The sequence below is a fragment of the Cercospora kikuchii genome, assembly GCF_019650295.1.
Source record: "Cercospora kikuchii DNA, contig_00002, whole genome shotgun sequence".
Taxonomy (NCBI): Eukaryota; Fungi; Ascomycota; class Dothideomycetes; order Mycosphaerellales; family Mycosphaerellaceae; genus Cercospora; species Cercospora kikuchii.
Genome location: NW_025408583.1, coordinates 1,007,306 through 1,033,505, shown reverse-complemented (window position 1 = coordinate 1,033,505; position 26,200 = coordinate 1,007,306). Strand labels below are relative to the sequence as shown.

The 26,200-nt window shown below is 54.4% G+C and overlaps 12 protein-coding genes across 12 annotated transcripts; 6 read left to right on the top strand and 6 right to left on the bottom strand.

Moving 5' to 3' along the window:
• Positions 1-83: 83 nt before the first annotated feature.
• Positions 84-2,388, top strand: CKM354_000262400 (ribosome biosynthesis protein ENP2; the record flags this gene model as incomplete). Its single annotated transcript, XM_044797785.1, has 2 exons — positions 84-300; positions 383-2,388. 2 exons carry the CDS (start codon positions 84-86, stop codon positions 2,386-2,388), a joined length of 2,223 nt encoding a protein of 740 aa, XP_044653720.1.
• Positions 2,389-2,531: 143 nt separating this feature from the next.
• CKM354_000262300 (TFIIH/NER complex subunit TFB3) lies at positions 2,532-3,644 on the bottom strand (the record flags this gene model as incomplete). Its single annotated transcript, XM_044797784.1, has 1 exon — positions 2,532-3,644. The coding sequence occupies one exon, from the start codon at positions 3,642-3,644 to the stop codon at positions 2,532-2,534; it is 1,113 nt and encodes a 370-aa protein (XP_044653719.1).
• A 259-nt stretch (positions 3,645-3,903) lies between these two features.
• Positions 3,904-4,528, top strand: CKM354_000262200 (protein transporter TIM17; the record flags this gene model as incomplete). The annotated part of the gene is made up of 3 exons (XM_044797783.1): positions 3,904-3,993; positions 4,049-4,121; positions 4,182-4,528. The coding sequence occupies 3 exons, from the start codon at positions 3,904-3,906 to the stop codon at positions 4,526-4,528; spliced, it is 510 nt and encodes a 169-aa protein (XP_044653718.1).
• Positions 4,529-5,042: 514 nt separating this feature from the next.
• Positions 5,043-7,046, bottom strand: CKM354_000262100 (uncharacterized protein; the record flags this gene model as incomplete). Its single annotated transcript, XM_044797782.1, has 1 exon — positions 5,043-7,046. The coding sequence occupies one exon, from the start codon at positions 7,044-7,046 to the stop codon at positions 5,043-5,045; it is 2,004 nt and encodes a 667-aa protein (XP_044653717.1).
• Positions 7,047-7,316: 270 nt separating this feature from the next.
• On the bottom strand, positions 7,317-8,924 carry CKM354_000262000 (uncharacterized protein; the record flags this gene model as incomplete). Its single annotated transcript, XM_044797781.1, has 1 exon — positions 7,317-8,924. One exon carries the CDS (start codon positions 8,922-8,924, stop codon positions 7,317-7,319), a length of 1,608 nt encoding a protein of 535 aa, XP_044653716.1.
• Positions 8,925-9,331: 407 nt separating this feature from the next.
• CKM354_000261900 (uncharacterized protein) lies at positions 9,332-10,204 on the top strand (the record flags this gene model as incomplete). The annotated part of the gene is made up of 1 exon (XM_044797780.1): positions 9,332-10,204. One exon carries the CDS (start codon positions 9,332-9,334, stop codon positions 10,202-10,204), a length of 873 nt encoding a protein of 290 aa, XP_044653715.1.
• Positions 10,205-10,360: 156 nt separating this feature from the next.
• Positions 10,361-11,136, bottom strand: CKM354_000261800 (uncharacterized protein; the record flags this gene model as incomplete). Its single annotated transcript, XM_044797779.1, has 2 exons — positions 10,361-10,393; positions 10,444-11,136. 2 exons carry the CDS (start codon positions 11,134-11,136, stop codon positions 10,361-10,363), a joined length of 726 nt encoding a protein of 241 aa, XP_044653714.1.
• A 684-nt stretch (positions 11,137-11,820) lies between these two features.
• CKM354_000261700 (uncharacterized protein) lies at positions 11,821-13,619 on the top strand (the record flags this gene model as incomplete). The annotated part of the gene is made up of 12 exons (XM_044797778.1): positions 11,821-11,882; positions 11,939-11,966; positions 12,020-12,075; positions 12,177-12,346; positions 12,399-12,432; positions 12,488-12,548; positions 12,589-12,624; positions 12,746-12,962; positions 13,009-13,148; positions 13,204-13,274; positions 13,334-13,392; positions 13,444-13,619. 12 exons carry the CDS (start codon positions 11,821-11,823, stop codon positions 13,617-13,619), a joined length of 1,110 nt encoding a protein of 369 aa, XP_044653713.1.
• Positions 13,620-13,754: 135 nt separating this feature from the next.
• CKM354_000261600 (uncharacterized protein) lies at positions 13,755-14,298 on the bottom strand (the record flags this gene model as incomplete). The annotated part of the gene is made up of 2 exons (XM_044797777.1): positions 13,755-14,087; positions 14,143-14,298. The coding sequence occupies 2 exons, from the start codon at positions 14,296-14,298 to the stop codon at positions 13,755-13,757; spliced, it is 489 nt and encodes a 162-aa protein (XP_044653712.1).
• A 267-nt stretch (positions 14,299-14,565) lies between these two features.
• Positions 14,566-16,308, bottom strand: CKM354_000261500 (uncharacterized protein; the record flags this gene model as incomplete). Its single annotated transcript, XM_044797776.1, has 1 exon — positions 14,566-16,308. The coding sequence occupies one exon, from the start codon at positions 16,306-16,308 to the stop codon at positions 14,566-14,568; it is 1,743 nt and encodes a 580-aa protein (XP_044653711.1).
• A 1,767-nt stretch (positions 16,309-18,075) lies between these two features.
• Positions 18,076-22,683, top strand: CKM354_000261400 (uncharacterized protein; the record flags this gene model as incomplete). Its single annotated transcript, XM_044797775.1, has 2 exons — positions 18,076-22,125; positions 22,183-22,683. 2 exons carry the CDS (start codon positions 18,076-18,078, stop codon positions 22,681-22,683), a joined length of 4,551 nt encoding a protein of 1,516 aa, XP_044653710.1.
• A 1,240-nt stretch (positions 22,684-23,923) lies between these two features.
• Positions 23,924-26,057, top strand: CKM354_000261300 (phosphoenolpyruvate carboxykinase PCK1; the record flags this gene model as incomplete). Its single annotated transcript, XM_044797774.1, has 5 exons — positions 23,924-23,970; positions 24,035-24,110; positions 24,164-24,364; positions 24,664-25,004; positions 25,058-26,057. The coding sequence occupies 5 exons, from the start codon at positions 23,924-23,926 to the stop codon at positions 26,055-26,057; spliced, it is 1,665 nt and encodes a 554-aa protein (XP_044653709.1).
• Positions 26,058-26,200: the final 143 nt, after the last annotated feature.

The following is a 26,200-nucleotide window of genomic DNA, read 5'->3' as shown; positions in this document are numbered from 1 at the left end:
CAACGCAGAGCCGCGTAGATGCATAGATGGCGCTAGTGGAATTTTGCGCTGCGACTTGCTTTCCTCTGCATCCGCAACCTGCGATGAAGCTCACTAACAGCGGTGCGGTGCCCGTGTACACCGTCGCAGGGGCGTCTACAGCTCGTCCACTGCCCGAATGGCTCGCGCGGCGGCGAAAGCGTAGCCTCAAAAAGGACGCCGAATACGCCAACCGCGTGGAACTGCTGCAGGACTTTGAATTCGACGAGGCCAGCCAGTGCGTGCGCGTCAGCGAAGATGGCGAGTGGGTCATGAGTACAGGTATGTGCATCCTACGCCGCCGTGGACGGGGTGTTCTCAGCGCTGACGACGATCGCCGACTGACAGTGTGAGCGCGCCACAGGCACCTACAAGCCGCAAATCCACGTCCACTACCTGCCCCATCTCTCGCTGTCCTTCGCCCGCCATACCAACACTGTCAACGACACCTTTGTTCTCCTATCGCAAGACTACACCAAGTCGGTGCATTTGCAGACAGACCGCTTCCTCGAGTTCCATAGCCCTGGCGGTCTGCACTACAGCACACGCATCCCGCGGTACGGACGCGATCTCAAGTACAATGTACGCAATGCCGAGGCGCTTGTGCCTGCCGTTGGAGTCAATGCGGACGGCATGGGAGAAGTATTTCGTCTCAATTTGGAGCTGGGTCGATTTATGAAGGGTTATGAGGTCGATGTAGGAGGGGACGATGCTAATACAGTGGGTGCCGGTGCTCTTCAGGGAGGCATCAACACTGGTTCGGTCAATTGTGCTGCCATCGCAGACCAGAGTCATGGATTGCTGGCATTTGGAACATCGCTAGGAACGGTCGAATTCTGGGATTCTCGCTCACGAAATCGGGTTAGCGCACTCGGAGCACCTAGGTCAACGCTTGATCAGGACTTGGACGAGAGGCCAGAGATCACAGCACTGTCATTCCACCGGTCTGGTCTCGAGCTTGCCACTGGCAGCAGCACTGGCATCGTTCGCACATATGACCTGCGCTCGCCCGTGCCGCTTTTGGAGAAACAGCAGGGTTACGATTATCCTATTCGAACCCTGCAATATATTCAATCGCCATTGGCCTCTGATAAGATTCTCAGTGCGGATCGCAAAGGCATCAAGTTGTGGGACGCGAAGTCAGGCGACTACTGGACAGGAATCGAACCTGCCGTAGACCTCAATCACGTCGAATGGGTGCCATCCAGTGGCATGTTCTTGACGGCCAACGAAGGACGACAGCAGCACTCTTTCTTCATTCCTCAACTTGGACCAGCTCCGAGATGGTGCGCCTTCTTGGACAATATCGTAGAGGAGATGGCCGAAGACGCCGAAGATCCACAGGCTTTCCGTTCCACCAACTCCGGGGCAGGAGAAGTCTATGATAATTACAAGTTCCTCGACATGAAGCAGCTCAGGGAACTAAGTTTGGACCATTTGGTTGGGACGACGAATTTACTTCGACCTTATATGCATGGCTACTTTGTGGCACAAAAGCTGTATGAACAGGCGCGATTACTCACAAATCCCGACCTGGCGGAGCAACAGAGGCAGAAGAGTATTCAGGAGAAGATCGACAAGGAGAGGGAAAGCCGTATCCGTGGCTCCAAGAAGATTGCAGTCAAGGTCAACCGCAAATTCGCCGAGACTCTGCTTGCTAGGGAGGAAGCCAACGAGCGTCGTAAAGCGCAGCGCGTCCTCAAACAAGGTGGCGATCAGCCTCTCGCGAAGCCGACGGACGCTTCAGTGGACGCAAAACCCGCGATCGATGATCGTTTCAGGAGCATGTTCGAAAATGAAGATTTCGAGATTGATGAGACCAGTCGAGAATTCGCTATGCATAACCCATCCACAGTTCCAACAGCAGCGTCGAAACCTCGCGGGCTTACAGCGGTCGAGGAAGAGGCATTGGAGGATGGGAGACGAGCAAGCAGTGACGACGAAGACGATGAAGATGAAGAGGATGAGGCAGAGGTGGCTGCTCGTCAACGACAACGCCAGCGAAAGTCGGACGGCGCCGAGTCAGCAGATCGCATCGGGTCGACGTCGTACAAGAAGTCTGGGAAAAGGCCGCAAAATCAGCGAAACGACGGGCCAGCGATGCGAGTGTCATCATCAACACAAAAGGTTCGCAAACCGCAGCGAGACAAATCATTCGGTGATCTTGCGAGTTCTTTGCCAGCTCGGACGCGACATCAAGGAAATGGTGGAGATGACGACAAGCCGTTTGGTGAGAAGCAGATTAGCTTCACGCCTGCATCGAAGTCAAAGAAGCGGCCACAGCAGCAGAGCAACGAAGACAATGGGAGAAGTGTTGGCAGAGGGAAAGAACGAAGAAGTGCCAGTGGTAACGTGTTCAGGAGGATGTAGATCATCCTGTCCGAAATATGACATTTGTCGCGAGCTCTTACGCTCTTCTATGAATTGTCGAAAGTTCCACCAACGCCTCGCTAATTCAATCATTATTCTCATCGTCATCATGAGCTTCAGGTAATGACACGCGCAACATGCCATCATGTAGAATCGCTCATTGTGATGTCCGCAGCTCCCACCGCTGCCCTAGCAGTGCCTGCAAATTGCTCATTCTGATCCTGCTTGCTTGCCTCAGTGCATTCGTCCGCAATAAAGCAGCCCAGTCCACTGAAGGCTTCGCATAGAGCACGATCAGTGAATACAGAAACTTCGTATCCACCAGGCTCATGCTTTCCATCATTCGCAGTACTTTGCAGAACGTCCCACACGTACTTGCTTTGTGTGGAATAATACCTCTTGACCCCGAAACTGTAGCCACCGAATGGATCGATGGGAGCATCGGGTTCTGTCTTGACTTTTGCTTTGAGTCCTTTGATCAGGTTGTTACCTCTACCACCAGCGCCGCCTCCGGTCTTCACTTCTGAAGTGGCCTGCAGCTGCTGTTGTCTCGCTGCTGCGTCTTGCCGGTTCAATCGTTTCTTCAGCGTCGCTCCCTGAGCTTCTTTCGCGACCGAGTCTGGGTCCTGCCCGTTCTCCAGCCGCCGCAATACATCCCTTTTGTTCGCCTGTGCTTCCCTCCGCTCGTCTGCCTCTTCTCGCCGGGCAGTCTCTCTCCGCTGCCGCGCGACTTCGCGCTCGGCTTTCTGTAGTGAAGAATATGACATGCTTTCCTGCTCTGCCAGAGACGCATTCTCGGCAATCTCGCGCTGATTTGCCATCTCGTACTCTCGGAATCGCCGCTCCGTTTCCTCTACGTCGATGCGGTTGATGAGGTTGAAGGTGATGTCTTCCACGTCGTTCAGGTAATCGTTATAGTCGCGCAAGCTCTCGAACTCGTCCTCACGGCGGTTGAATACTGCCGCCACCTTGCGCCGAATGTCGACTTCGCGCTCGACCTGGATGTCCTCGAAGGTCTGCTGACGGAAGCGATTCTTGCGCAATGTCTCGCGGCATCCTGGAATAGGGCACGGCTGTGGTCCATGGGAGAAGAGGCGATCGACACACGACTCGCACATGCGGTGGTAGCATGATGGATTGACGAGGAATCGCAGACTGGCATTAAGGTAACGACTGCTCTTGCACACGGGGCAGATCTCGCCGTCGTCTGCCTTGCCCATGGGCGACGGCTTGCTGTTGTGCACCAGCCGCGACATGGCCGTCGCGGGGGCTGGCGGAACGCGCACGGAGTCGGAGGTGCGTGATGATAAGAAGAGGTGCAGGTGGTGTTCGTGGCGAGGCGTGGAATCCGTGATGGATGCTTTGCCGATCCCGAACAAGTTCAACTTTTGCTACCCGCTTTCTCACATCGCTCGCATCACTCCTCTATCTCCGACCCATCGCATAACTTACACCGATCGAATCGAAGACCCGAATTCCGCTGTCGCTAGACCTCGATCAACCGTCTGCGATAACATGGCGGAGAAAGGACACGGCCTTGACCACTCCAGAGACCCATGTCCCTGGGTGGCTCTCTCAGATTTTGGCGGCGCCTTCTGCATGGGAGTATGTTTCGCAGGCGCTCTCGTTGCGATCTTCATCAAGCTGACTTCAACATCAGGCCATCGGTGGTGCAGTATGGCACGGCGTTAAAGGTTTCAGAAATAGCCCCTATGGCGAACGACGAATCGGAGGTATGATAGCACAGGCACGATCAAGTTACGAACCGAAGACGTACTGACGTTGATGCTCAGCAATAACCGCCATCAAAGCACGAGCGCCGGTACTTGGAGGCAACTTTGGAGTCTGGGGAGGCTTGTTCAGCACATTCGACTGCGCAGTAAAAGGCGTACGAAAGAAGGAGGATCCATGGAACGCAATCATCGCAGGTTTCTTCACAGGTGGATCGCTGGCAGTAAGAGGAGGCCCTCGCGCGATACGAAACGGCGCGATCGGATGTGCCATTTTATTAGCAGTCATTGAAGGCGTCGGCATTGGATTCCAAAGAATGATGGCCGAGAACACCAAATTGGAACTGCCTCCTCCTCCGCCGAGCAGTACAGGCTCAGCAGGCAGTGAAGGCCGATTAGCACCGGCTTGACTACCGCGTCTAGCCGTGTCTGCACTCACGATGGCCGAAATGGGATTGATTTGTGCCTGATTCAAGAGACGAGGACATACACGGCGTTGCGATGAATGAAAATTTTCTGGTTCACAATGGGCGCATAGCACTGGAGTTCGGCTATGACTGGTGCACGATCGGGACTTGCATCACACCCCTTGGACGGGCAGAATGGTCGTCTGCTCACTCTTCACTCTCGACTATACAATAGAACACGGCGTCGGCCGAATGGCCAATGATGAACATGCTCGTCACGACATGTTCGCGCATGTACAATATATGTAAATATCCGCACCGCTTCCACGGGGTACTTCCCGCAGAGACGTACTCTTCATGGCAATCATATCAGACGAGAGCATTCTCAAGCACAGACTCGCAACAATGTGGAAATGGTAAGATGGCCGTAGGTTATCTACGGAGCAGAGCAGGCTATCTACCAATAGCTTCGTTGCGAAGCCGCTAGATAGCGTCACGTTGCTTTCTACGCAACCCTTTATTTGATCCTCGCAGCTCTGAATCTGCTGACCTTCTTGACTTTGCCATCGCGCTCTTCCATTAGATCATCATCCTCATCAGCGCTCGCTTTGAAGCCCCCTTGCTGACGGATCATATCATTGCGGCGCCGGTAGTACTCTTCTGCCAGCTCACGACGCTGCATGATGGCATCTGGCTCGTCTATCGAAGGGGCATTAACACCTGTCGCACGAGTGGGACGCTCGATAAGTTCGTCGGCAATGATTTGCCCGCTTGGGCCTGTGGGAGTCGCATCCGCAGCTGGAGACTGGTCCTCTCGCTTCTGTGAAGTCTTGAGACGGGAGGGAAGTCCAGAGCTTGCTTTTGGAGCAAGAGAAGAAGAAGAGGCTTCACCGGTGCTCTTGGTTCGTTCCGATACAACGTCTGCTAGCGGGGTCTCGTTCTCGTCTCGTAACATGGTGGCCACTTTCTGGGCAACGCTCTGCTCCTGTGCGAAGGTGGGAGCTTCAGCGAAACTGACACGCTTCTTGCCATCTTTGTCACTCGCAGCCGTCGAAGGCGATGCGGAAGCTGCTGTGCTGTCGTCTTTGACTACCAGCCTGTGGACATGCTGAGGATCGATGTCCGCGCCAAGCTCGGAGGCTTCAGCAGCTGATGGTGCCGGTCCCAAGTTACCAATCAATTTCTGTTGTAGTGCTTTCATCTCTTTGTGATAATCGTCGCTGATCACGGGGCGAGTACTGCGACCAAACTCATCCTCGCTTTCTCTGTCAGAGTCTGACAAACCGCTTGTGTATGGCGTATCCTCCTCTGGGTATTCCGAAGACGGAAAGTCGGACAGCGATCCGTTCTCATCCATGTCAAAGTCGTCCTCATCCAGATCCATTTGCGCCACAACATGCCCAACTTCGTTCAGGTGATATTCAAGCATTTCTCGGCGAGTAGCGGCATCTTCTTCTGACTCATTCTCAGGCAGTACGATGTGTTCTCTTGTCAAGTTGTCATCAGAATCAAACTCACGCACTTTCTCATCCGGCTTGAACATGAACTCGCGGAGGGTTTTCTGCATATCGGTCGCTGGGCGCGTTTCGCTCGCCTTTGGTTGTTCGCCCTCGACTGCCGACACTGCACCATTCGCTGGCTCCGCGGGTATCTCCTCCACTTGTGGTGCAAACGACACAGACCTGGTGTCGGGAGCAGGTGCAGCTGGCATGACTGCCACCTTGTCATTGAACGATACTGATCTCTTCCCATCCTGAGATTCCTGGCGAAGCGGCGTTGGGGGTGGTTTCGTATCTGCCGTGAAGGAAACCGATTTCTTGCGAACCGAGGGCCGCTCTGATGTGTTCTCGTCATCGCTTTCCACACGTTGACGCGGATTCACATCTGCAGCAGATTTCATGTGGACAAGAGCAGGCGGCGGTTTCGTGAGAGTTGTCGGTGGTGTCGACTCATCGCTTTCACGCTCAGCAGCCCCTTCGGTCGCTACACTACTAGCCTCCAGGTCCTTGTTGGATAGTCCAGCCTTGCGAAGCGTGTCGACTAGTTTTGCTGTGCTAGCTTCTGGTTGTGATAAAGTACTCGATACAACGTTGCCATCATCGTCCAGCTCCTCGTGAATCTCTGTCAGCGGCAAACTCGACTCTCTGTTTTCCCGGCTGGAAAACGCAGCAAAGTCAAGCTCTTCGAGTTTCGCTTCTGCGTCCCAAAATTGGCGTTGCAGGGTCTCAATGTTCTTCTGCACATATTCCTGTCGCTTAGAAATGAGGTCAAGAACTTGTGACGCCGGACGTGGTGATTTTGGGATGCCGGCCAACTCGCGGATCTCGTCTTCGTTCACGATGTCGCCTGGGTAGGTTTTGCTAATTTGTTGCAGGTCCAGGTCATCCGCGCCCGCTTGGATCTCTTCGGACAAGCCTTCGTACTCCGCTGTCAGCGTCTGGAAGTGCTTCAGGCTCGCTTTGAGCTTCGCCAGGTTCTGCTCCAGCAGCGCCCGCTGTCGTTCCACCTCGAGTAGATCCATATCTGGTTGCGAGGTGTGAGGTGAAGTTGAAGTGGACAGAACAGAAGTAGCGAGTCAGACTAGCGAGGCTTGGCACTATGCCGTCACGCTTTGGGGCCGCGATTTCAAGTCGTGCCAGTGCACGAAATTGATGTACGTGCAAGGGACCACAAGAACGTCCTTAAAAGAAGTATGTTTTTACTTTACCACAGTTCGAGGTTTGCTTGATAACCGTTTTTGCGTATCTGATCTCCGTGCTTCGAAGCACTTCTACGCCTTGGTCTAATTTAACTACTGGAGCAATGGATCGCGGAAATGCTTTTGCATGTTCCCCCTCTTGTCGTTGCCCCATTGATACCGTGCCTCAGCTCGCTGAGCTCGCTTTGCAGCACGCTTCTCTACTGCCTTGACCTCGCGCTTCTTGGCCTCGCTCACTCCGACCATACCCAAGCCGCCGTCGGCTCGACTCACTATTTGTCTACCACGCCTCTGCTCGCCATCTTCCTGGTCTACGTCGGCGTCTTCATCATCAGCGTCAGAGTCATGACGACCATCAGCGATCAGGCGCTGCTGGGCCCGCTCGTCAGCAGATGGGTAATTGCGCAAGTTTTGCCTGTAGTAAGCTCTTAGGCTCCGATGTCCTGCCGTTCGTCCTGATGGCAGATGAAGTTCGTAGTCATCATGGTAGACCGCGTGCGAGCCTCCGTGCGCATGAGAGTGGAATCCGTCGCTGCTCTTATGCGGTCTGGGGTCTTTGTGAGAGTGATGGCGATGCAGGCCTAGCCGCTCATGCATGTGCGACTTATCAACAGGAACAGAGCCAATCTCGTCAGTGGGTACAGACGACAGTGAGCTGTCGCTCTCCCATCCCTCATCGTCCTCCATATCCACATCGTCCCCTGCCTCGTTTTCAATCGTAGTCTTTGCAGCACGCTTGGCGCCCAGCTTGACACCCCCACTGGTCGCCTCGTCTTCTGTCTCGCTCTCTTCGTCGGAATACGTCGACCTGAAATCGTAGAACTCGCCGACATCCATCTGCTCCTCTTCGGTGCTATATGCCATCATGCAGTGGCCTCTATCGCGCATGTGAGTCTGGATACCGGAGGTTGTGTGTAATTGTTTGTGACATAGCAGACACTGGTGCAGTACGGCCACGGTCTCGCTAAGATAGTTGACGAGGCCAGGAAGATCGACCAAGTAGTCCCTCTCGGGAATGAAGAAGCCGTGTTGTCGAGACATGTGATTAATGTTGAGGTCCATGGTAGGCGAGATGTAGTTGCAGAACAGGCACTGGTTCAAATCCGCCTTGTGTTCGTAGTCGTCTTCTTCAGCGTCTGCTGACGCAGCGGGCGCAGGCTGTGACGCTACATTTGGCTGAGCCACATTACCGTCGAGAGTTGTCCTGCTGATGCCACCGACGACCTCATCCAGGACGTCCTCCGTTGCCTCTTCGCCGTTCACTGTGCTCGCTGTCGTGCTTGCTGTGTCAATAGAGTCGCCGAGTGTGAAGGTCGAATCTGCCATGCTATCGGTATCTGCCCCATCCGCGCCACCACCACGAGCGTTGAATCGTGCGACATGAAGGCGGTGTTTCTGACTTCCCAGGTGGTTCACGAAGGCGCCTTCGCTGAAGTATGTCTTATCGCAAGGCTCACATCGCTTTTCAAAGCTTGCTCGGGCTGCGGTGGCAGCTGCGGTGGCCTTGTTTGCAAGGACCTTTTCGGCGAAGATCTCAGAGGAGAGGGGTGGCAATGACGCGACTCGACGCTTGAGATTATAGCGGTGCCAGTCCGATTGCATGTGCGTGCGTTGAAGGTCGCTCGTGCGGAAGGCCACTTGACATGTGTTGCAAGTGAAGGGGTGGGCGGAGCCATTCTGGACAGACGCTGTAGAAGCCATGCTGGTCGTGTGTCGAGTGCCGGGTCAGGTCAGGTCAGTCAGAGATGTTGCAAACGAAATGGAAAATTAATATGACGTTCGTTGCTGATTCAGCGGGCAAGCGAGCCTCCGTCCTCGAGGGGCAAATTCCACATGCAACGCGACAATAATCAGACGACCTCAGCACAACGAGTCTCGCTACCATGAATGACCGGATTTTCGATCAAGTCGACGACGCTCTGGGCTGAGCAATTTGATGAGTTGGTCCGAAGCTCTGCATCCGAGGGCAAGGCGATGCTGTGACTGTCAAGAATTCTGGGTGCCCGTGACTTCTGTTCCAGCGGGCTATCTCCTTGGAGCCACAACAACGCCCGTCGCCTGAAGGTCGTCCTCGCCACTGCCGCCCCGCGCAGTGCATTTCATCCGACATGTCACAGCACTACAACAGATACCTTCCGCCCGAGGTGGAGGGTACCACGAGCGCGAATCGTCTCCAGAAGCGTCGCGCTCCGGGCGTGCTGAAAAAGGATGGCTCGCAGACGGTGCGCTTCGAGATGCCTTTCGCCGTCTGGTGTCACACTTGTCAACCACACGCCATCATCGGGCAAGGTGTTCGATTCAATGCTGAGAAGCGCAAAAGTGGCAACTATTACAGTACTCCAATATGGAGTTTCCGCATGCGGCACCCAGCATGCAACGGTGTTATTGAGATCAAGACTGACCCCAAAAATACTGCCTACGTGGTTGTTGAAGGAGGCAAGGCTAGAGACTATGGAGATCCAAATGACCGAGTACGCGAAGGTGAGGGTGATATTCCCCTTTTGACTGCACAGGAACGGGAGCAGAGGCGTGAAGACGCTTTTGCACAGCTGGAAGGCAAAGCCGAGGAGAAGCAGAACACTGATAGCAATGCGAAACGTATCCGAGAGCTGTACCAAGCTGGCGAGCGCGATTGGGACGATCCGTGGACCGCCAACAGACGAGTGCGCGACACATTTCGACGCGAAAGGAAGACCATAAAACGCAAAGAATTGGCCGACCAGGAGATCAAAGATCGAATCGGTACTGAAATGGAGCTGCTGCCCGAAACGCAGGAAGATGAGCTGCGCGCGAAGAACATTTCCTTTGGGGAATCTATTGCGAGCTCAGAGCTGCGCAAAGCAGACGCGAAGCCAATGTTCACTAGAGCTACTACCGGCCTCAACAAACGATCTGCCGCTCGAAGCAAAAAGAATGCTAAGGACATGCTCAGGCGCAGACTTGTGTCAAGCACCAGGGCGAGTGTAAATCCTTTCGGTTGAAATCAAAATCTCAAACCCAGAATCTCTCGCCAATAATTCGTACCGGAGAGGAGCCTTCGACGACACCGGCTTATAACTCTGCAACTCTCTCGGCAGCAAAATAGCAAGAAGCGATAGCTATAGCGATCTGAGGTCGGTGCTCGCTTCTCCAGCGCCTCACTGACCTCTCGCCCGATTGAGGAAGCGTGCCTGGAAAGCATTAGCACGGCATCTGGACTGCTTTGAAGGAACGGTCGGACCATATACTCCCTCGGCTCTTGACCGCCATTGGATTCGAAAGCAAGAGCAAATTCATCAATTCCTGCTTGGATACCCTCTGCTATGCTGGAATGTTCCCATTGCATCATCAGCCTTTTCTGTTGTCGGATTGCTGTCGGGCCCATTTCGCACAACCTGGATACCCAATCATCAACGATCCGATCGAGCCCTTCCACATCCTGCACGACCTCTTCAATCAGTCCCCACTCCTTTGCCTCGCGGCCGTTGATAATCTCAGCCAAGTACAGCAGCCGTCGTGTTCGCCCGAACCCAATTAACTGCGGCAGCAGTGCCGCTTCGACCACACTGGGAATCCCCACCCGAACTTCTGGCATTCCGAAGTGCGATTCTTGTGTCGCGACCCGCAGATCGCAGGATATCATGATTTCGAGACCCGCGCCGAGCGAGAAGCCATCCACACGGGCGATGACAGGGACTGGGAGATCTCGCAGTGCTTGGCACGCCTTGTGCACTCCGGTGATGAAGGTTCGGGCTTCGTCTGGACTGGACAAAGAATACATCTCCTTGATATCTGCTCCTCCAATGAAGGAAGGGCTTTTGCCTTCTGCAGTGGGACCACCAGTGAGGACCACGGCACGTAGATCTTGGTCTTTGCTCAGTTCTTCGCAGGTTGTGGTTAGTTGTGAGAGAATGCAGCTGTTAACAATGTTCATCTTCTTTGGATTGTTGATGGACAGTGTTGCCACGCGTCTGTCTTTTTCAAATTGGCATTGTATACCATTGGTGATTTCAGATGAGGCCGAATACAGGTTACGACAACTCCGGCGTGTGTTGTGAAATGGTCGCCAAGGTCCAACATCGCAACTAAGCACACAATGTGTTCTGGCTAGTCGCAACAGCTGCGAGTTCCTGTACATGGTGCAGTTGTTGTGTGTTCAAGATATTGCAACTGTGTTACTTGAATACAGCAGCATTTCATGCCAGAAGGCCGAGAACCGAGGACTGTCTCCCTGCAACTGGTCCGACGTCTGCCGATCACTTGAACGGCTGGCCCGGGCGTCGGTCTGTTCGCCGCAACAAGGTGCTTTTGCTCCCTGTCAATCCACCAGGCTCCGGATCCAGTAGAGTATCAAATTGAACAAGCTCTCTTGCAGTTGCAACCCCGCGACAGGTTGGCAACGCGTCAAGTCTCTTAGCTTCCTACGCGAAGCTGACCCCGCTTGCCCGCCTCTCTATGAGGTCAATCAAGCATTGAGCCGTCTTACAATGTGAGATATTATAAGTAGAGCCTTCACTCCTTCTCTTGAGTTTTGTATCGTGCTTGTTATTGTTACTTGACGACTGAAGAGCTTTGTCTCCCCGATAGTAATTGCACACGATAGAAATACTCAAGCACAATGGCGGAAACGAAGATGAAGGCGCTCCATTATGATGGACCGTTTAAGGTCGCCGTTCGAGAGTCAGCCTTTCTTGTCAGCTTTTTTCAGAGGCAACTGACTGATAGCTATGGTGTAGAATCGATCTGCCAAAGATTCAGCATCCGGTAGGGCAAGCGATGATATTGGTTTGCTGCGAGCGCTAACGGCCATGTTGTAGGATGATGTGATCATCAAAGTTACGACGACTTGTATCTGCGGTTCGGATTTGCATATGTTAGTCCAGTCCAGCTTCGGATAGCTCATGTGGTCCTCGACTTGGCCGGAGACACGATGTCGTCAGCGCGACTTGTACACCGTCTGACATTCTCTTTCAGGTACGAGGGCCGTACTGCAGCCGAGCAAGGTCTAGTCTTTGGCCACGAGAACATGGGAGTAATTACTGAGGTCGGCTCTGGCGTGACTTTGCTAAAGAAGGGCGATCGAATCGTGCTGCCATTCAATGTTGCAGATGGTCGTTGCCGAAATTGTGAGGAGGGCAAGACAGGTACACATTCCCGGTGGACTGCTGCGAGAGCTTCGCTTACTTCTTCGATCAGCCTTCTGCACTGGTGTCAATCCAGGATTCGCCGGGTGAGCTAAAATGAAATCTGTGACAGACTTCGAAGTGACGCTGACAATCTCGAAGTGGCGCTTATGGATATGTTGCCATGGGTCCATATCAAGGTGGTCAAGCGCAGTACCTTCGTGTCCCATTTGCAGATTTCAATGCTTTGGTGCTCCCCCAAGGCACAGAGCATGAAGCGGACTTCGCACTTCTTGCCGGTATGAGACTCAAATTCGATATCATGTGAAGTGATTCAGAGCTGACACGGTGTGCATACAGACATCTTTCCAGTAAGAGGCTATGATGTTTCGAGCAATTTACATTTCTGACATCTTTTAGACCGGTTGGCATGGTCTCGTTCTGGCCGGCTTCCAGAGTGGCGAGTCTGTGGCTGTCTTCGGAGCCGGGCCCGTAGGTCTCATGGCCGCTTACTCAGGCGTTATTCGTGGTGCCTCTCGAGTGTTTGTTGTCGATCAAGTTAAGGAACGTCTTGATCAAGCCGAGAAGATTGGCTGCATTCCCATCAACTTCAGAGATGGCGATCCAGTCGAACAGAGTGAGTGTTTCCAATTTGTGCGTAGACTTATGCTGACCAAAGACAGTCATCGAGAAGAACGGCGGAATGGTAGACAGAGCCGTGGATGCCGTTGGGTACCAGGCGGTCGATAAAGATGGCAGCAAGGAACAGCCGAACATCGTGCTGGACCAACTGATCATGGTTACTAGGCCAACTGGCGGTCTCGTGAGTACTCGCGTGCGAAATAACAGCCATGTTCTGAATCTGACGAACTGTGAAGGGTATTCCTGGACTTTATGTACCCAGTGATCCTGGTGCTCCAGATGAAAAGTCTGGAAAGGGCCAGATCTTGTAAGCTCAACCCAAAACGTGCACTCTTGAAGATGGCCGCTGACGTGTCCGTCCTCTAGGCTATCCTTCGGCAAGCTCTTCGAAAAGGGTTTGAAGCTCGGCACCGGACAGTGCAATGGTAAGTGGAAATCTTTACAAAAGTGAGTTTTCATTTCTGACAAACGTATAGTCAAGGCTTACAATCGCTATCTGCGTGATCTGATCATCAGCGGGCGTGCCAAGCCGTCATTCGTCGTGTCTCACGAGCTGTCTTTGGAAGATGCTCCCATGGCTTATGAGAAATTCGACAAGCGAATCGAGGGGTACTCGAAGGTGCTGTTGCATCCAAATGGGCCACTTCAGTGAGGGTGAAGTGATCGCTAGCAGGAGTATTCGTATTCATGATTTTTTCATGCAGTCAGAATGTTCAGCTCGTCTCTTCAGGTAGCTCGCGTTGCCTTGCATGTAGAGCTCGTCACGGATACGTCTCCTGATACGCTCTCATGAATCGTCTTCATTCGTCAGTACACGCGTCGACATAATCTTGATCTCCTCTTCAGGTCTGTCTTCGGCACCAGTCTTCACAAGGCCCAATTTCTGCACCGTGCGCATTCCGTTCTTGACACGACCAAATATGGTGTGCTTGCCATCTAGCCACGGAGTCGGAGCCAGAGTAATGAAGAATTGAGAGCCATTGGTGTTCGGTCCGGAGTTCGCCATAGAAAGTACGCCAGCACCAGTGTGCTTCAGGTCAGAACGAATTTCATCTTCGAATTTCTCGCCCCAGATGGAGCTTCCCCCTCGCCCTGTGCCTGTGGGGTCGCCACCTTGGATCTGTGTACTCAGGTCAGTCTTCGGTTCTGGTCAGAAGGGTACGCGGAACACGCACCATGAAGTCGGGGATGACACGATGGAAAATGGTATTGTCGTAGTAATGTCGGGAGCAGAGCGTTGCGAAATTTTCGCAGGTGCGTGGCGCATGTTGTGTGTACAGCTCGAGGGTCACAGAACCCAATGAGGTCTCCAGTAGTACAGTCTGCGCCATGTTGCAAGCTTGAAATTGTGGAACGGAGAGGAGGTGAGGTTGAATTGCAGACATCAAGGTTGCTCGCGAGGAAGTAGATAGTGCCGCGACTTTTGCCCGCAAGGCTCCCAGATTTCAACAGTTCAACATGAAATGAAAGGATGAAGCTGACCAGTCTTTAGGTAGCGAGCGCCCTCGCAACAGAATAAGTCTCGGTACGACATTCTATATTTTAGCCAATAACGCCGCCGCCATGCTATGCTGTCCTTTCCAACGCTTTAACGCTTTTCAAGAATTCAGTACTTTGGTCTTCATCCACTCGCTCGTTCCGACACCCAGATTGAGACCGTTTCTCGCCCACCATCTTCGCACTTCCATGCCCCGTTCCCCTTCGTAGCCATCTTCGAGCGCCTCTTCCACATCGCAAGTCTTGTACTCTACCTTGAGTCCAGACTTCTTCCACCACTCAAGAACATCAACATTTCCACTCTTCGTAGCACCAACCAAGACCTGATTGTCAAAAATCATTTTAGAACCTTTGGCTTCATGCCACAGTTGGAGGATGTCCACGTGGCCGTGGGTGGATGCCAGCTTCGACACAGTCTCCTCATGCGGAAACGCGATCCCGCTGCGTAGCCACCATTGCACTACTTCAGTATGGCCATTCTGTGTAGCATAGCAGATACTTTTACCAGGCTTTAGGCGGACCTTTGAGGGGTCAACACTGGCACTTGAATCGTCCGCTGCTGTAGACTGCGCTTTCCACCAGTCCAGCACAGGAATATGGCCCTGGCTGCTTGCTTGCTCAAGTGCTGCCTCGGTGAACTTCAGGGGCAAGCCAGCTTGCTGCCACCACTCCAAAACGTTCACGAATCCTGCTCGAGATGCTCCGTCCAAGGCCTCGCAATTATACTCTTTGGTGAGGAATGAAGGCGACGTCCTCCAAAATTCGAGTATCTCTATCCTGCCGAAGACCGAAGAGGCCTTGTCTGGCAAGAAAGTATGGCCAAAGGTCGCCCAAAAGAGGTCGGTGTGATTGGTCTCAAGATGTACCAGCAAATCAGTCATGGCGAATCGCATAATGAGCTTGATGCAAAGTTTCGAAAGCCAGCGTGGAACACTGTGCGTCGCTACAAAGTGCTTGACATCGGCGAGATTGCCTCGTAGAAGCGTTAGCTCAAGGGCCTCCATGTAGTTGCGCGGTCCCTGCGGGCTCGTATGAGACGTCCATTCTGCGGGCGGTTTCAAATTTGTGTAGATGTGCAATGTCTGAGCTAGCTCCCAATCGCCTGTATAATCGATGATCATGGTCCACAATTCGGGAGGCAGCATGCTGCCAGCATGCTTTGACGCCGCTGTGAAGCATGACTTATGATGTGGCGACACATCGAGCCCAGCGCCAATGTTCATCAAGTCCACCTGATTGCGAACAGCTTCGACCAGTTCATCTGCAGCATCCCACGAGATCAGGCGCTTTTGCTCGTCGACAAAGGCCCACAACATGGGTTGCAGCACCTGCACCCAATTCCACTTCTTGCGGATCTTGGTGAGCTGCTTCTTCGTCATTGGGTTTTCCCACATGGGTGAAGACATGCCTGGCAGCAGCAATATCTTCTTGGAAACGTCCCAACTCCTCAGAACCTCCAACACCAGATTGTCTGTGTGTCCGTGCAGCATCTTGGCTAGGTTGTTGGCATCGAGTGGAGCGAGCACCAACAAATCCGCCCACTGGCACAACTCGGCAGCTTCTTGCTCAATTTCCACGGCACCGCGCGCGGCGGTCTGCCAAGCGACGTTCGACATGGTCAAACATGATGTCGAGGCATGGACAAAGTCCTCACGGGAGTATGCAGGGTCGAGGATGGCTCGGAGCGAGACATCGGATAGACCAGCGAGGAGAGGTAGCAGGTCTTGCACGATCTTGTTGTCGGCAACGCCAACCGAAGCGAAGACGAGGTTCAGCGGGCGTGTGCTGTGAAGGGCGGCGCGGTCAAGGCGAAGTCGTCCATGTCCATCGGGTTCGTCGGGCATCGTCTGTCGGCAAGGGTGGCGGTGAGAAGCTCAGAGACGTGAAGGAAGGGGAGTGCGAGGAGAGCGTGTCGACCTCAGCAGGAATGTTGAGACGAGCGAGGAAGGGAGGACCAGGTGCAGTCGGGTCAAATCAGCGCTGCACGTGGGCGGCGCCGGCGCGAAAGGTCGCACGGGGAGGTGAGAAGAGATGGAGGGGTGCAGTGCAGCGGTCTTTGTCTTGGCCCTTCCGCCAGCACACTTCTCCCCTCGAGAGGTGACGCTGGCGGTGGCAACTTCTGCAGTAGCGGGTATGGTTGCATATGCATTAGCGAGTCACGGTAGCTTCTTTACAAACCACCACGGCGAGCCGATATCCCCGACTCTAGACGACACTTTCCACCGCGTACCTGTAATTTGTGCCGCATGCACCCGTCACCACATGGCGAGCTGTGCGAACTTGGGGCAGGTGCACGCCGTTGGCGGACAACGCTCTGCTGCCATCCAGTGCTCTCCACACCACACGAGCAATGGCATTGCAGCATGTCACTCGCGTAGGCATGAGCAGGCGGGCGCCCAAGCTATAGCACATATGGAGCTACCTCAGCATCTGCGGTGGGTCAGGCTGATCCGCGATTCAGCTATGAGGCAAACAACCACAGCGTGGTGACAGGTGGCTTGCGTGCTGCGTCGTCCCCCGTGCCGTACACTCGTGCGGAGAGTTGTGCTGTGTGTAGCTTGTGCGGGATGCTGCTGAGAGCAGAGCCGCAGGGCTGATGGAACGCCCGCACCCTGGTGCAGAAGATGAGGCTCAAGTTAGTTCTATGGGTCCGCAGAAGCAGATAGCCAGCCGATCGGTGTACTGTACCAGAGCAGCATAGAACCTAGCTCAAGCACTCGCCAAGCACTGTCTCTTCACGTGCCGTCGACACGCGCAACGGTCGACATGGTGCCGCGATGGGCACTCCATCAGGCCTGGGCGCAGACATTGGAGGACAAGGCCAGCAGCGATGTGCAGGTGGAAGGGTTGCGGCTGAATACCGGACACCGGACGGCCGAGTATCGCCGCATGCACCTCCATCCACGCATCTTCGCGTATGCGTGGAGCACGCTCGTTGTTGTTGTTGTTGTCGTCCGATTATTGCTGGCGGAGCCTCGGACGCTGCGCAGACAAAGACAGCGTCCGTCGTCGCGGTGTCCCAGTCGTGATCCGCTTGTGCTGCTGCTCGCCGGACGCGTGAGTATTGCGGCCGCTGCAAGCCAGAAGCGCGAGTCGCATCATCATCGCCCGATCATTGAAGTCGTTGCCACTGGCTCGAGAGACGCAAAAAGACGGGGTGGCTTGTCTGTGCTCCACTTGCATATCGCTGCATCGATCTTTCCGCGAGGCACCACTGCCACCACCTCCACCGTTGCCCTCGCCGCCGACGATTGGTGTCGCGCCGACATTGACCACGACGGCGACGCGACCTCGTCTCTCCCCGCGTCCCTCGATCCACCCGTCACCACCACCTCGCCCTGTCCGCTAGTCCGCCAGCCCGCCCGCACACACGCACGCACGCTCTCCCGAATCCCACTCACCAGCTCTTCTTTGTGCCTGCTTCTCGAAAGACCGTCTCGCAGCGAGGAGCCCATGCAGAGAGGACGCATGTTGGCACTGCACCCTTCTCTTCGGTGGTGGCGAAACGGCTTCGGCCACGACTTTTAGGTCGTGCCACGCACAAGGAGAGCAGGCTATCCGCTGGGGCGCCGTAGCAGGGACTGCGGCCGCCAGCCTTGGTCGCCAGCAGCATGCCCACCGGATCGGAGCATGAGGCGCCGTCCAGCGAAAGGACCGACGAAGCGACTGCCACTGCTGCCAACACAACGAGCGATGCGCCTACGGACTCCGACAGCGCTACGCCACACGCAAACAAGTATCCGAACCTGCCCGTTGACCATTTACCACCTGGCTCCAGCCTAGGTCCAAGTGATCGGCCGCAGTCGCCCTCGAACAGCGCAGACGGCCAGCTGAGCCCGGCGGCAGCAGATCGTGTCTTTCCCATCCGCTCTGTCGTATCAGTCGATCCTACACCCACACCGCTGGCCAGGGGTGAGCGATCAGATGGCTACTTCCAGAACTCGGCTCATTCCCGCCGCATGTCTTTGAACGCCATCAACAGCGCAGAGGCAGTGCCGCTGAAAGATGCTTCAGCACGGGGCAGGCCTAATAGCAAGGATCGCCAACCTGGGCGTCGAGATAGCGAGGAGCCCACTTTCTCGAGTCGAAAGGCGTCGACGTCCACAGCTGGCACTTCACAAGTGAGCAGCTCACGGAATCGGACTCAGCCGCAGCATGTATTGAACGAGATCATTGCCGAGACGGAGAGCATAGGTAGTGGGCACGATGTGAGGTCTACCTCGCCGAGCGAGCCTGCGTCTTCTGCGCGCGCCCCATCAGTTAAGAGCAGCACGAAGAGTGGGTTGGACGAAACTGGGCCGCTCGTCACAGCACGCTTCAAACATGTGGTGACCGACGGCGGCCACGCTATTATCACTGGCCGGGATGGTGATACTCTCCAACGCTGCGAAGATGAACCAATCCACATCCCGGGCGCAGTTCAGGGCTTTGGCCTCCTCATTGCCTTGGAGGAGCAACAAGAAGGTAAACTGGTCGTACGGATCGTGAGCGAAAACTCTAGGCGCCTAATAGGATATACGCCGCAGCAGCTTTTCGCCCTAGATAGCTTTACGGACATTTTGTCGGAAGAGCAGGCCGACAACTTATTGGACCACGTGGATTTCATTCGAGATGAGGACGCAGATGTTGTGACTAATGGGCCCGAAGTCTTCACCATGTCCGTTCGTAATCCCCAACGGAAGAGTCAAAAGTTCTGGTGTGCGATGCACATCAACGAGAGAAATCCTAACCTGGTTATTTGCGAATTTGAGCTCGAAGACGATCCCGTGAACCCGCTGGTGCCTCCCAACGATATGACCCCGGAGCCGCCAGAGGACACTCTCGACAGCCGTCCAACTGCTGAGGAGTATCTTGAGAGCACGCAGAACAGTAGCAAGCCTCTCCGTGTCCTGCGAAGTGCCCGTAAGCGAAAAGGCGAAGCCGCGGCGATGGAGGTGTTCAACATCATGAGTCAAGTTCAAGAGCAGCTGGCAGCGGCCCCAAATCTCGAAAAATTTCTGAAAATCCTCGTCGGCGTTGTCAAAGAACTGACTGGTTTTCACCGTGTCATGGTGTATCAATTCGATCAACACTGGAACGGCAGGGTGGTGACAGAACTCGTTGATCCCCGTGCCACCAAGGATCTCTATAAAGGACTCAACTTTCCGGCGTCGGACATTCCCAAGCAAGCGCGAGATCTTTACAAGATCAATAAAGTGCGGATGTTATACGATCGCGATCAGGAAACTGCTCGCCTAGTGTGCCGGACCATGGAGGACCTCGAATCACCACTGGATCTAACATATTCCTACCTTCGCGCCATGTCACCAATTCATATCAAATATCTTGGAAATATGGCGGTCCGCTCTTCCATGTCCATTTCTATCAACGCCTTCGAGGAATTGTGGGGATTAATCGCATGCCACTCGTACGGCTCCAAAGGCATGAGGGTCTCCTTTCCCATTCGCAAGATGTGTCGTCTCGTTGGGGACTCTGCTTCTCGCAACATCGAGCGGCTTTCATATGCCTCGCGGTTGCAAGCACGCAAGTTGATCAACACTGTGCCCACCCAAAGTAATCCATCTGGCTACATCATCGCCTCTTCCGAGGACCTGCTGAAGCTCTTCGATGCTGACTTTGGCATGCTGTCCATCCGCGGCGAAACCAAAATTCTTGGACACGTCGAGCACACACAAGACGCGTTGGCGATGCTAGAATACCTCCGCATGCGATGTGTCACGAATGTCATGACTTCGCAGGACATAAGGGAGGACTTTCCCGACCTCCGGTACGCCCCAGGATTCAAGGAGATCGCTGGCCTTCTGCTTGTACCACTGTCTGTTGGCGGCCAGGACTTCATTGTATTTTTCCGAAAGGGACATTTGAAAGAAGTCAAGTGGGCCGGAAATCCTTACGAGAAATACATCAAAGAAGGAACTGAAGGTTACCTTGAGCCCCGGAAGAGCTTTCGCACGTGGAGTGAGATGGTCGTGGGAAAATGCCGCGAGTGGTCAGAGGAAGAAATTGAGACTGCAGCGGTCCTTTGTTTGGTGTACGGCAAGTTCATCGAAGTGTGGCGGCAGAAAGAAGCTGCCTTGCAGAATAGCCAGCTTACACGACTACTGCTGGCCAACTCGGCGCACGAAGTCCGAACACCCCTGAACGCCATCATAAATTACCTGGAGATCGCATTGGAGGGCACGCTCGATCAGGAAACGCGGGACAATCTGGCGAAATCTCACTCAGCTTCCAAATCGTTGATATATGTTATCAACGACTTACTGGACCTCACGAAGACAGAAGAAGGCGGCGAGCTGGTCAAGGACGAAGTTTTCGACCTGAGTGCTACGCTCTATGAAGCAACGGACATGTTCAAAGGAGATGCGAGAAGGAAAAACATCTCTTACGAAGTATCCGACCGGCCAGGACTTCCGCGTCATGTCCTTGGCGACCAACGCAGAATTCGGCAAGCCATTAGCAATGTCACTGCGAACGCCATCCAGAACACACGAGAAGGAAGTGTCAAAGTCGAGATGTATGTGGCTTCACGCGAGGAAAACCATGTCGAGGTGGAGATTAGCATTACCGATACTGGCGTCGGTATGAATGCCAAGAAATTGGACGCTCTCTTCCGCGAGCTGGAGCAAGTGCATACTGAAACAGCGGACATGCTAACCGAAGCTGTCATCCCCGAGCAAGCGCTGCCTGCGTCAACTAAGCCGACGGAGGGCAAGACGCTTGGCCTCGGCCTGGCTGTTGTGGCGCGAGTTATTCGCAATATGAACGGCCAGCTCCGCCTGAAATCTGAAGAGGGCAAAGGGTCGCGCTTCGTGATACAATTTCCATTCGAAGTGCCTGAAAGTGAAGTCAAGCAGAAAGCGCTGGAAGCGGACGGCTCGCAAGGATCAGTCACACCGCACGCCGAGCTGTCTCTTGATACTGCGGCGCAAACGACCGAGGGCATGGTGACGCTCATTGAGCGGAGTAGCAGCTCGGGCGAGGCGCGTAGTCCTCCTGAAATGGTACGCAAGAATAGCTCCGAAAGCTTCGGAAGTAAGAACAGCTATCGGTCCGGTCGGAGCAACTTCAGCAGATCCTCCAATCGTAGCAGCAAAAGCGAGGCCGACAGATTGATTGAGGCTATTCAGGAGCCGCATCGAGTGGAAGGATGGCACGAGAACAGCGTGCAGCGCAGCAATAGCCGGGCTAGCAGCGGGCCCTCGAGACCGCTGATTCAGACCCGCCATTCAACAGGGGCTGAGCATAGTGGCTCACCATTGAAGATGCGCCGCAGCAGTGTCGAAGCGACCGCGGGTCCTGAGCAACAGCAACTGCGAAAAGCAAGAATTGGTCGGCCTGGGGAAAGTGAAGTAACCGATTCCGGGACGCCCATTCGTCCTGTTCGAGTGCCGGATGAGTTCGCGTCGCCGACAGCAGATCAGTCCCCTACCACCAGATCCCGATTCGACCAAGCAGAGTCCATCAGCTCTCCCAAACCTAGCATCGATGCAGGGCACATGAAGGTGCTTGTCGCCGAGGACGACCCGGTCAACAGTCGCATTATCAAGAAGAGATTGGAGAAGCTTGGCCATGAGGTTGTTCTCACGGTTAATGGAGAAGAATGTGCCAGCACATATTGTGACCGTACGGGCTTCTTCGACATCGTCTTGATGGATATGCAGGTGAGTTGTCTATTTCCCCGTGAGATGGCGAGCCTTGAGATACTGACAATCAGGTAGATGCCCATTGTTGACGGCCTCACCTCGGCCAAGATGATCCGCTCTTTTGAGAAGTCGCATCCTGCCCAACTATTATCGACACGAGCTGCTATGAACGGCCGTGTGCCGGTCATCGCCGTTTCCGCATCCCTCATCGAGAAAGAAAGGCAAAAATACATCGATGGTGGGTTCGACGGCTGGATACTCAAACCAATATCTTTCGTTCGCTTGTCAGAGATCATGGAGGGCATAGTGGATCGACAAGTGCGGAGAGAGAATCTTTACCAGCCAGGATCGTGGGAGCGCGGAGGATGGTTTGATGAGGCGCAGAAGGATCTCTTTGCGGCAGATACCACTCCCAATCAAGAACTGCCACAGAGTGGCCCTACAGAAGGTGCAAAGACCGCAGCCGCGATCGATGACCCTCAGGTGAAGGAGGAGGACGACAGCGTGCAGACGCGCGAACAGCATCGGCTGGCGGGCTTTCAACAAGGCGCATCAGAGCAGGGGGACGATGGTTAATGCAACCGGACACAACAGCACGATGAATGCCGAATGAGGACCAAGGTTTTCAGTGCCAGATGAGACCATTGACACAGGTGATGGCTGACAGGACGGGGATTCATCTGACAACTTTTGCTTGGATTGTCGCTAGGGACGGATTATACACGACGACGGCACGCAAAATACACGAATACAAGAAACCTTACATGCAACTCGCAATCCAGTTGCGCGATTGCTGCGAACCTATGAGACAGTGATTTTGTTGCGCAGCGTTGAGCGTTCATTGGCGAGATTGGGGCCAATTGTTCATTATTGCTGCTACAAGCATGCTGCATGCGATCAGATTTTCGCTATTGTTATCTTTCTTTCTGGGACCAACCTGCGAGCAACTAGCTTTGACCTGAAGAGGCGTTCGGGCGTGAAAGACACTGGGAGGAACACGATGAAGAGTCTCAAGCGGTTCAAAATCTGATAATTTTTTTTCGCCATCATTGTTTGAGAAGCGCAGCTTGGGTCGCCGTGCTATGTATACCTGCGCACATGCCGTTCGTGAGCACCCACGTCCAGCCGCTCTGGGCGACATGCGCTTGGCTGCAGTCTTCCGGCCTGGTTGCGCGTTTTAAGCCTAGCGAGGCCACAAAGCCGTGTACTGCCGTTTTGTCTTGGATCGAGATGTTTTTATGACATCGTTTGCACGATAGATGCTTTTCTCCACCTCCTCACTACCGAGTTTGCGGAGGCGGCAGCGCCTTCTTGGCTGGCCAAAACGATACTATGTTGCAACTCTCACGTCGGTAATAAGCAGCGTGTCCAGACCTCATCCGCCAGCGCTTCCGCATGGTGGCAGCGGCAGACACATATTTCAGATATACCGCAGTGCCCAACCGATCCCGATACTACCCGCACCGAAAAGACGTGTTTTGGGAGATTTGTCGATCACGTGACGAGATTTCGTGGTCCGTAGAATTCTCGTTGCTTCGCAGACAAGCCAATCACCAATAACGGCTTGTCAAATAGCTCGTCGGAGTGGTTTGCGGTCGTGGGGCTTAGATCATACACACAAGGGATCGTGTCCCGAGGGCATGTCGAGTGAAGGTCGAGCGAAAGTACAAAACTCTCGTGCCGCCGCACTTCCTGGAGAGGGTCATTTTATTTCCTCCTCCAGCAGCGTTTGCTTCCATCTCCACTCTCAAACTTCCGGCGACTTGTGTCTCAGTAGCAACAACACCGAGGCCATATCACATCACCTGCAATCACCATGGCGGCTCGCGTGAACAAGACGGCGCTGCACCCTACCGGTGTCGAGTGAGTGCTGTCCTGGCCGTCCACTGCCATGGAGCTTGCCCCGCTGACGAGAAACGCAATACAGGCCCAAGCACGAGCACACTGAAATCGAAGAGGAGCTCCACGACCGCGCACACATCGACTACGACCGTGTGGCCATTGTAGGCCAAGCCCCGCTGTCCCCAGACGTTGCCAGAGCTAACCGTGGCTGCAGATTGCCAATCCCTCGGTAGCGGCGTTGTACGAAGATGCATTGGTATACGAGACCGGCTCCGCCATCACATCGACAGGCGCTCTGTCGGCATACTCAGGCGCGAAGACTGGCCGCTCGCCATCAGATAAGCGCATTGTCAAAGAGGAGGGCTCTGAGAGCGATGTGTGGTGGGGACCAGTCAACAAGCCCATGACGCCAGAGGTGAGTGTGCTCTGCTGCTGCTATTTCTTCTGCCTCTTCATCCCCCATCATGCACCATCATCAGCTCGGCAGCGTACTAGACGCGTTTGGCGGGGCAGCGGCTTGGCCGAAGCTGCGGTTGCCATGTCCCGCCAAACGTCATCCCCAACCGCGCATAGCCGACCATCAGCCGCGCTAGACCCCAGACGCCCGCTTGCCCGCTGCCGCTCTCTCGGGCATGACCGGACTGCACACTGCAACGACTCGCACGCGCTGTCACGTGCATCTTCACATGCTAATCTAATCTGTGGCGGCGATAGGTCTGGCGCATCAACCGCGAACGTGCCGTCGACTACCTCAACACCCGCAACCGCATCTACGTGATCGATGGCTACGCCGGCTGGGACGAGCGCTACCGCATCAACGTGCGTGTCGTCTGTGCGCGCGCCTACCATGCTCTGTTCATGTACAACATGCTCATCCGTCCTTCGCGGAAAGAGCTCGAGCACTTCCATCCCGACTACGTGATCTACAACGCCGGTGCCTTCCCTGCCAACAGATATACCACGAGTATGACCTCCAACACATCCGTCTCCATCAACTTCCAAGAAAAGGAGATGGTCATTCTTGGAACTGAATACGCGGGAGAAATGAAGAAGGGGTGAGGCTCTGAAATGATATCTTTGTGAGAGGCAACAAAGCTAACGATATCAGTATCTTCACGGTGCTCTTCTACGAGATGCCCGTCAAGCACAACGTGCTTACTCTTCACTCCTCCGCTAACGAGGGCAAGAACGGCGATGTCACCGTTTTCTTCGGTCTTTCAGGTACCGGCAAGACCACGCTCTCTGCCGACCCTAAGCGTGCCCTGATCGGTGACGACGAGCACTGCTGGAGTGATCGTGGTGTCTTCAACATCGAAGGTGGTTGCTACGCCAAGTGCATTGGCCTCTCCGCCGAGAAGGAGCCAGATATTTTCAACGCCATCAAGTTTGGATCCATCCTCGAAAACGTCGTCTTCGACCCAGAGACTCGTGTTGTGGACTACGACGACACCACCCTGACGGAAAACACCCGCTGCGCCTACCCTATCGAATACATCGAAAACACCAAGATTCCATGCATCTCAGACCACCACCCATCGAACATCATCCTCCTCACTTGCGACGCTCGTGGTGTCCTTCCTCCGATCTCCAAGCTGAGCAGCGCACAAACTATGTACCACTTCATCTCGGGTTACACCTCGAAGATGGCTGGTACCGAACAGGGTGTCACCGAGCCTCAAGCCACTTTCTCCTCTTGCTTCGCCCAACCCTTCCTGGCCCTCCACCCAATGCGCTACGCCAAGATGTTGGCAGACAAGATCTCGCAACACAACACCAACGCCTGGCTCCTCAACACCGGCTGGACCGGTGCCGGCGCCACCACTGGCGGCAAGCGTTGCCCACTGAAGTACACTCGCGCCATCCTCGACGCCATCCACAACGGCGAACTCGCCAAGGCAGAGTACGAGACCTATGAGACCTTCAACCTCCAAGTACCAAAGACATGCACTGGTGTCCCAGATGAGCTGTTGAACCCTGCCAAGGGCTGGACCGGCACAGCATCGCTCAAGGACGAAGTCACAAAACTTGCAGAACTGTTCCAGGAAAACTTCAAGAAATACTCTGATGAGGCTACTGAGGAGGTGCAAAAGGCCGGACCAACGATTTAGACGTTTCTGCTGTACAACTAGATTGCAGCGCTTTTGACATGATGATGAGATACTTTTGGCGCAGAGCACAGGGCGTTAACCAGGACTGACTACCAGCTGATTGTTTAGACGCTCGCCCAATTGAAAAATCAGAACAATACCCA